This window comes from Apodemus sylvaticus, chromosome 5, assembly GCF_947179515.1.
Source record: "Apodemus sylvaticus chromosome 5, mApoSyl1.1, whole genome shotgun sequence".
Taxonomy (NCBI): domain Eukaryota; kingdom Metazoa; phylum Chordata; class Mammalia; order Rodentia; family Muridae; genus Apodemus; species Apodemus sylvaticus.
Window position 1 is genome coordinate 57,336,180 of NC_067476.1, and position 9,651 is coordinate 57,345,830.

The 9,651-nt window shown below is 42.1% G+C and overlaps 1 protein-coding gene across 6 annotated transcripts in view; it reads right to left on the reverse strand.

Moving 5' to 3' along the window:
* The window catches only part of Ttn (titin), a 269,529-nt gene extending 268,735 nt beyond the window's left edge, over window positions 1–794 (reverse strand). For all 6 annotated transcript variants that reach the window (XM_052182769.1, XM_052182768.1, XM_052182766.1 and 3 more), the window contains exon 1: window positions 704–794. In XM_052182769.1, coding sequence (XP_052038729.1) covers window positions 704–794 — 91 coding nt within the window. The remainder of the gene's footprint in view (window positions 1–703) is intronic.
* Between the last annotated feature and the right edge of the window lie 8,857 nt (window positions 795–9,651).

Genomic DNA, 9,651 nt, shown 5'->3' on the forward strand with positions numbered 1-9,651 from the left:
CCTTTGAATATAAAGACTAAAAGGAGAGATGGCATTGTCTTGTCATTCATTACAAAAGGAAGTTCTTTAATTCTCTAGAAAAATTTAATAATGATGAAAAAAAACAACAAAATAAATATCATGAGTAGTCACCCTGTCTGCTTCTATGGAAAGTTGGGATGAACTGTATATATGTATAGATAAGGATCATATATCTTTATAATATATAGTATATATTTAAGATGATATAGTAATAAATATTAAATTACATATCAGTATAATTAATAACATATGATATATAAAATATATACTAATATATTTTATATATATAAAAAATTGAGGTATATAGATTACCTACCAAGAAGCTCTGTCACTAAATCCCACAGCACTAGGGTTCTAATCTATCAGGCTGGTTCTGGCCCTGAACCCAAATATTGAATGACCAAATTTGGTCCTTCTCAGTTGCTGGATTCTGACAGCAAGTTTTAACCTAATGCTAATTATTTTTGCTTTGTAGAATTATAAATATGAATAAAACATTTTTAAGTCATTATATTGTCATCATCCTGTGAACGGTGTGCCCTTAAGATGACCTTTCCATAGCGTTATGCCAATTTTACATAGTAGAAGCTGAGTGTTTAAACTTTTGTTTCAGGACAAAAAAAAAGTTTCTGTGTTGGAGGGGGCAGGTGGGACAGAAGAGAAAGTGTACGGAAGAGCTTACCACTAACGTGAGCCTCAAAGGTTGCGGTACTACCCTCCAGTACCACAACGCTTTGTAACGGCTGCGTAAACGTCGGTGCTTGAGTAGTCATCTTTTTAGGCACTCTGGAAAGAAAAAGAAAAACCAGTAAGAATATTGATGCTCAGGTTCCCTCAGCATCTTCTTGACGGAGACAGACATGTCTTTCTCCAAATGGATTAGTCCAGGATGTGGCCCTAGAGCAATAGGAAGCCTTCTCCTGGTGCTTTTGCAGTTGACCTTTGAGCTAATTTAAGGGAAATGGGCGAGGGCGGGGTGGGGAGAGAGTTGGCCAAGCAGAGCAAGGACGACCCCTAGTGGTCAAAGTGGGAATATTCAATCATACCAACAAAGAATATTCAGGTTGGGCCAAGTGAAAGGAAACACCAAGCTAGAACATCGGAGCCGCCAAGGGATTTCATGTGACAAATGAAGCTTTGCATCCACACAGCGTGTAAGAGACGATGACATAAACAGTTCCCTCCCCAGCACTTCTCACGCACAGTGCCAGCGTTTTGTAAGGTGACCTTGCTTCAGACTCTGTCCCCTCACTTAAAATCCAAATGAAGAAATCTGTACTTTGCAAGCAGTTCGCCGACTTGCAACGTGTCGGTGAGTGTTTTCTCATCCTCAAGCTCCCCCCACCCCTTTTCGATAGCATAAGTTGCTTTCCACGGCCTAGCAAGCATTTCTGTGCCCTGTATGCGATGGCACAATTAATGCTGCTGAAGTAATATTCAGGAAGAATATGTAATAGGGTGAAATTTATTACAGATCTGAAAGAAAAATGCTGCCTTGAGTTCTTGCCATGGATGGAGCCGTGTGCGGACTGAATAACGGAAGGCTGGTGGGAATTGTTCCTTGGAATAAAAAGACCTGTGCTTTATTATGTGAAATATTCAACAACAACCAAAAAAAAAAAAAGTAAAATTTGCAGTTAAGTCCTTTTGTAAGTGGAAGAAAGTATTTCATCTACCATTTTCGGAGACTATGTGAGAAAATTCTTATGCATAAATGCCTAAGTAGTCACCTTGAAGCAAACCAATGTTCTGACATTAAAGGGCAGGTTCTGAATTGTCAATGGCCTCACTATTATCTCTCACAACATTCTTCGTTCACTAAATGTTACAGTGCAATATTCTTCTTAGTCCTCTAACTGATTGGGTTGTTTTTTTTTTTTGAGACAAAATTCATACGCCATAAAAATCCAGATGTCATCCAAAAGTTTTCAGGAACCATATCTCAGGAACTCTTGCTTCCAGCACATTGTCTTTCAGATAAACACATTTTTATGTCTAATTGTTCCTGTCTGCAAGCCCATGTATCTTCAAAAAAATAGCTATCTCCTTAGATAAACCATGTATAATTATGTATTTATCTAATAAGGGCATTTGTAATTTGTAATCTAATCCCAGGAAGATAGGGAATCAAAGTGTATTTAGAAATTAAGAATCTTTTATTTCTTACCCGTTTTTTTTTTTTTTTTTAGCATTAACATTATCTCACACCATATAATTGGATTATGGATTAAATTAAAGTGCATAATGAGATTTGGAATCTTCCAGAAAGCAATTCGTAGCTTCACTGAAAACTTAGAAAATGTTGGGAATGTAATGGCCTAGATGGATTTGATATTATTGTCTAGGAAGACTAAATTTGTTTCTGTGAGCGCTGGCTTCTCAGAGGCCTAAGGCTGAAGGCATGCATCTGAAATGTCACACTCCCAAAATAAACCATCCCACTTGACTGACAGCCGACAAGTGTTCCGCAACACACACCCCAGCAGTTGATTCCCTTAAAAAGTCATCGGGTGTAACTGATGCCACATGGGTTTTCTCTGAGCTATTCTTGGTCTGCCTTGCTTTATCACCGAGTCGCGTAACCTTGTACATTCTCAGCAGACAAGTTTACTAAGGAAGCAAACATTTATGCCTCCATGTCAGACCCCTGGTTCTAGGACATCCCGTTCATTTTTAAAATCAGAATGGTTGACTATGGTTGTAGGCATAAACACTTGATTCTTTTCTCTTTCTTTCTTCTTCTTTTTAAGGAAAATGTACATTTCAAAACCAAATTTATAATGCAGATTCACACTATAGGTAAGCAAGATGAAACTTTTAACGGAAGGCATTCGTTACTCAAATCATCAAATAATAACCAATCAGAAAGAGCTCGAGGAGTCAAACAAGTTGGTTCTCACTCACCTGATTTCTCAAGAGTGCCCAAAAAGGGTGGGACCAAGCCCAAGATTGCTTCTGAAACGACGTCCTACGTAGAGTTGTTTTTTTCAACCATCTCCGACATGAATCGGTGAGCCTCTAACCCTCCAAACAAAACCACACAGTCAGGACTGTATGGTTTTGTTTCCGATGCAATCCCTACACCCGAGGCGAGGTGGGAATGCGCGACTGCTCAAGAGCCAGGGGCTGGCTGGCCCTTATATTCCCCAGATCTGCTGACAGCCCAACATCCTTAGAGTCCGGCTCCCTGATTGGCTCTGTTAGGAAGGCATGATGGGAGAAGACCTATTTGGGAATATCACTTACCACCTGTTCCTCTGATTGGCAGTGCTAAATTTAGCCTTTGAGAAGAGGCTTTACCAAGGAAATAGAATTGTATTTTACGAACGACCTCACGTTCTCTGGGGCTCAGAGACGGGAGTATTTGTTGCAAACGTGAAAAATCTACCCAGGTGGAACTGAAGCCAGAATATGACAAAGGATAAAACTGTGGACATTCATAGATCTAAAACAATCCCGAACTTGATCCCTGTGCCCCGTGAGTCAGGCTCCACTTCTGTTCCCTGTCCTCTAAACCCAACCAAATGGACCTGTCAATCATGACAGCTGATGAAGTAATTTATATCACACATAGGTTTCATCTTCTCTGAAGACTCGGTTTCGATAAACTTAGCATTTGAAGAGAACCCATTTGTCCTGTTTGTTCTATACGATAGCCAGATAGCCATGCCACAGCGCCAGTCAGTTATACGTGCCACAGCCCTGCAGGAAGTAACACCCAAAGGCAAAGTCTGCATAAGGCTTCCATTTAGTCTGTGGGGGGCAATGTCTTTGCTCTTGTTAGAGTTCATTTTTGCCTGCCAATAATATTTACCCATACCCATGGGCTGCCTTGCTGAGTGCTGAAGTTTGAGTTTGAACCTCCATAGGGTTCTTTCACTTGGTGTAAGATTAGTATCAGAGTGTGCTACTAATCTCTGCAGCTTGCTATCACGAATGGGACGTGTTGAGAGCATGATATACTTGCTATTTTAGGAGTGAATTTAATTTCAAGCAAGAGATAGTTCAAATACAAAAAAAAAGTATCAAATGGCCCTTGTTGTGGCTCAACCTAAGGATTTGTAAAATTCTGCTTAGAGGGGAGAAAATTGACTCATTGATAAAAGAAAGACGCTTTCATCAATAAAAGAGACTAAAAAAATTAAATTTTAAGTTAAGTTTCCTTATGTTTGTCATAAAAATGTTCCCTGTTGAGGGATAAATTGGCCTTGCAGTAGTCTTTGAACTTTTTGAGTCTTTTCAGTCTCCAGGTTACCTATATAGTGATAGTTCATTAACATTTAACAGCTTCAATTTACCAGCAACTGGTTCCATGCAGCTCTGATAACAAGCTGACACTACCACTACTGTCCTTATTTAAACAGCTATCTCCTTTACCTAAGTGCTGCTGGCTGTGCTGGAGCCGGCATGCCCAACCCCCACCAGACAGTGTCTGTTCTAACTCAGTGTCATCACTTTCTTCCCAAATGGCCAGTTTTATGTTGTGTACCTTGACCACGACACCCAACCAGAGGCTCCTGTCAAAGGAAACAGATCAGTCATAATAGACAATAAGTGAGTTTTTTTGTTTAGGGTGCTCAATAATTTGCTATATTTAAAATTCGTTTGTGCGCATTTCTCTCTCTCTCTCTCTCTCTCTCTCTCTCTCTCTCTCTCTCTGTGTGTGTGTGTGTGTGTGTGTGTGTGTGTAGCATACTTGTTTCTAATCTGGAGTATGTCAGTGTCATGTCATGTTTAGCAAGGGCAAGTCAAGCCATTTTAGTTCTGGAAACTATAGCTAACAATTGAATAGAGATTGTGTTCCATTGAGTTGCGGCCAACACAATCCAGGGAGCAGATAAGCCATGAAGATACATCGTATATTGCAAACATAAAGTCATGTGTGTCTCCTCCTGGGCTGCCTGTCTGTTCACTGTCCTTGAACTTTCTAGACCTTTCAGTATTGTTGAGATACTTGCTTTTGGGTGCTCATGTTTATAGAATGATCCGGGTTAGGAAGGAGAGAGGGAGAATAAAAAAGGAAAAGGGAATCAGCGAACACTGCTCGAAAAGAGGCAAGGTGACTGATCTATAAACAGTATCGGATTGTGTATAGCACCACAGTAAGCATTAGCTTTTTCATTAAGTTGGGGCATAGCAAGCCAGCCTGTTGGAAACGTGCCACTTCTCAGACTGAGGAGTTTGCTGATGCTGTAAGATCTCCATTTAGTATCCTGACTGGGGACTCACACAGATAATCCCAAACAGCTGCTAATTCAAATATAATGCCTACTTAGTTTTGGAATGCGTGGCATGATTTTCCCTTGAGCATCACGTTCAAGGTAATTTAGTAAATATTTATCAAACACACGCTCAATGCTGAACATTTCACTGATTTACAGTCTGTCACTCTTTACTGGGCAAATGTGGACTGGGTGGTGACTTTGTGGCCAGCCCTGTGCTGGAGGTTGGATGCACCCTCGGAGAAGACAACCTCCTTTGTTAAATTCCTATGGAGGAAGATCTTTGCAGACAACTGATAAACAGTTACGATTCGGTGACTGAGATGGAGTTGAGAGAGCATCCTTGAACTCAGATGGCTACTCACTCTCCACCTCGGCTGCATTCAGTCTTCCTTTGTGTTACCCAGAACCACTTACGACAGTTCCGGTTTCCTGAGTCATGTGAAAAGTAGGTCCAATTTTAATGCTTAATACAAGAGTAGTATCTAAGGGAAACAAGCAGAATTAATGCCTCTTATACTTTGTTAATATATATATATATATATATATACACATACATACACATATATATTGCTATTGGTGATGGTATTATAGTTGTTCACGGGATACAAAAATTTGTCCCCAGAAGTCTGTACTCTAGTAAGCCCAGCAGCGTGTATTCACACAGCATCTGCATAATCCTTTCCACACTCACATAACTCCAACATGCAAACATGGGCTCAGAGCTCTTTTTCCACAAGTAAGTAGAACAAAGCAAGTTCAGGCAGTGCATAGGGCAGGAAGTGCTGAGTCCAGCCGCTGACAGTCATGTGTGCCTTCTGTAGGTGACAAAGCCAGATAAGCTACAAAGGGTGGGAGAGAGGCAAGAAATTGTTGCTTAAAATCTAAGTGAAGATTATCTCTTCAACAGAAAGATTAAAGGAGTAAGTTTCTATCACTCTTCATTCGACGCTAGTGGTCAGCACCATATCCAATATCACACTAAAACCAAAAATATCATTTGACACACATTTGACACTTTTACCAAAGTAAGAAATCAGAAAGTATAATTCTTCAATTTCTCAACAGCACTAACTGCAGAGTCATGTGTGCGGAGGGAGTCTGCCTTGACTCTCAGTGGACTATAGGCAACTTGAGTCTCTGATCTGCCTGTTGGGGGCTGTGGATTATAATATCCATTTCAAAGAACTGTCAGGAAGATTAAATGACAGAAGGACATGGCAGTGCCAGGACAGTGGGAACCTGACACACGATGAGTGGGTGTCCGGTTGTTTGGTTCCTGTTGAGCACCACACAAGACAAATATTTCCTGTGCTTCCCAACACTGATTTGATCAGTATCTAACCACCTGATTAAATATGGAAAAGAATGTATTCTATTAAATCATTGCCAACTCAAAAATGACCTCACAGCCACACAGGATGTCCTTCCCCCAAAGGACTTCAGAAAGTGATATGACATTTAACTGGTGATTAAAGCAGAACCCAAGCAAAACCAGAATCTTCTGAAAGAAATAAACTAAGTTTCCAGAGACCTGAAGCAGAACCCCATAAGCAGGGTCGGACCAACTATCAGAAGACACTCACTGGAGCTGACTGATAATAGCATCAGGTAGCAAGATTCCTCCAGAGACAGTGGGAGGTGGCTGGGTTCATTTTATCTAGGGACAACTATAAACACTGCACCTGAGATTAAGGGCTCTGGCCAGAAATTGTCCTTTTTGGGGTGAAAAACACATTTTGGTCTGACACAAAGAAATCTGCAGAAATGAAAATAATGGGTCTATCAAATGCCTATAAAGACAGACATGCAAACCAGTCCACTGCATTAAGGGTGGGTACATGACAACACATTTCTTTAACTCAGGAGAGGATCTTCCAAAACAGGGAGAATATAAAGCAAGAGACCTTCACAGCAGCCATGGTTTCTGAAAACATATGGGAAGTTTAGAGATATCTTTTCTTTTCTTTTTTTCTTTTTTTCTTTTTTTGCAAGTGAGTCCTGAGTGTGTCTCCCATGCCAAGGACTAGCGATACTAAAGACCCGTGTATTCTTCGCCTAGATGTTAGTTAAGAAAGTGAGAGCTATGTAGCAATGCAACCAGATTTATAAAAAAGCCAACTGCTTGGGAGCAGCTACTAATTGTTCAGGAACGCAGAGAGGAGAGAGTCCTGAAGACTGAAATAAAGCAGAGCTCACTGGAGAGCTGGGCTTGGCTGTTCCCATCTCATTCAACAACAGAACTGGTTTTGTTGTTGTCATTGTTGTTTTTTAAGATTTACTTATTTTATGTATGTGAGTATACTGTAGCTGTCTTCAGATGCATCAGAAGAGGGTGTCAGATCCCATTACAGATGGTTGTGAGCCACCATGTGGTTGCTGGGAATTGAACTCAAGGCCTCTGGAAATGCAGTCAGTGCTCTTAACCACTGAGCCATCTCTCTAGCCCCTTGGGGTATTTAAAAAAACAACAACAACAAACATAGAAAATATGAGAGAAATGAAAATAAAAAGGTAAAACCACATTGAGGAACAACCTAAAATCACTGTTCTAGCTTTTCTTCCTGAAGCTAGGAATTGAGAGTAGAGGAGGGGGGAGGGGAGAGGAGAAAGAGAGATAAAGAGAGAGGAGGAAGGGAGGGAGGACAGGAGAGGGAGAGGTAGAAGGAGGGAGAGAGAGAAGTAGATGGAGAGGGGGAGGGGAGGGGAGGGGAGAGGGAGAGGGAGGGGAGGGGAGGGGAGGGGAGGGGGAAGGGAGGAGGGAGAGGGGAGAGGAGGGGAGAGGGAGGGGAGGGGGAAGGGAGGAGGGAGAGGGGAGGGGAGGGGAGAGGAAGGGGAGGGGGAAGGGAGGAGGGAGAGGGGAGGGGAGGGGAGGGGGAGGGGAGGAGAGGGGGAAGGGAGGAGGGAGAGGGGAGGGGAGGGGGAGGGGAGGAGAGGGAGGAGGGAGAGGGAGAGGGAGAATATCTGGCTTATATAGGGCAAGCCACTGGAGGAAGGGCAGCCCAGCCCCTGGGCCGGAAAGTTCAAGGTCGAGCGTAGGCAGGAGATGCCAGGTAGGGACTGAGGGATGCTGGGAGAACCCGGAGGCCAGGTCTGCTTTGGTATATAAAATACACACCTCAGTCCCTGGTTCCAAACCAAATACGAACAAACACTGGCAAAAACAACCTGGGGGAAGAAGAGATTTGTTCGACTTACAGGTTACAAGTCCATCCTCCAAGAAAGCCAGGGCGGGGATTGAAGCAGAGACCCCAGGGCCACTTTGCTCACCTGCTTGCTCCTCCAGTGGCTTGCTTGGCTTACTTTCAACTATAACGCAGGACCATCTGTCCAGGCCCAGCTGAGCCCTCCCACCTCCTGTGTTAATCAGAAATCAAAGCAATGCTCCACCAACTTGCCTGCAGTCCAGTCTAAAGAGGCAATTTCTCAAATGAGATTCCCTCGTTTTAGGTCAAATTGGCGAAGCTAACAGATTCCATTCGAGAAGGTCACTATTTTTGCTAGAGTTGATCTGATATGTTGGTGAGCAGCTGATGAAGTAAAAACAAGCAAACAAACAAACACAAAAATTTACATTTCAATAGAGGACAATGTACTGGCTGGTTTTGTGTCTACTTAACACAAGCTGGAGTTATCACAGAAAGGAGCTTCAGGTGAGGTAATGCCTCCATGAGATCCAGCTGTGGGGCATTTTCTCAATTAGTGGTCAAGCAGGGAGGGCCCCTTGTGGGTGGTGCCAGCCCTGGGTGGTAGTCTTGGTTCTATAAGAAAGCAAGCTGAGCAAGGCAGGGGAAGCAAGCCAGTAAGGAACATCCCTTCACAGCCTCTGCATCAGCTCCAGCCTGACTTCCTTTAGTGATGGTGATGAACAGCAAAGTGTAAATGTAAGCTGAATAAACCCTTTCCTCCCCAACTTACTTCTTGGTCATGTTTGTGCAATAGAAACCCTGACTAAGACAGACAACATACAAGCTTCCTTGGGAAGAATAATGAATTTAAAATATGTGAGTACTCCATGTCAAATTTAATGACCTACTTGATCCTATTGATTTTATTGTCAGATTTTTTTTCTATTTTTTTATTGAAATTCAAGGACATAGCCCTCGAGGCAACTTCTAAATATGACTAAAAAATGGATTAATGAGACTTGTGCCATGTTTAAGAAGTTAGGAATAGAAGTGGGACTTCCTCTTGATCCATAGCAAAAATCTGTACAAATGATCAGTAGTAGATATCGCCTCTCTTAGGGCTTCATTTGTAGGAATTAAAACTGAAGGTTAAGTCTGTGCTCTGACTGGTACCCTGGTGTTCTGTACAGTTACTTGAGAAGTGGTTACCATAGCCTTCAAACAGTCTACAAAAGCTCATGTACCTATTATTATTATTAATAAGGCCTTGACAACAGGCA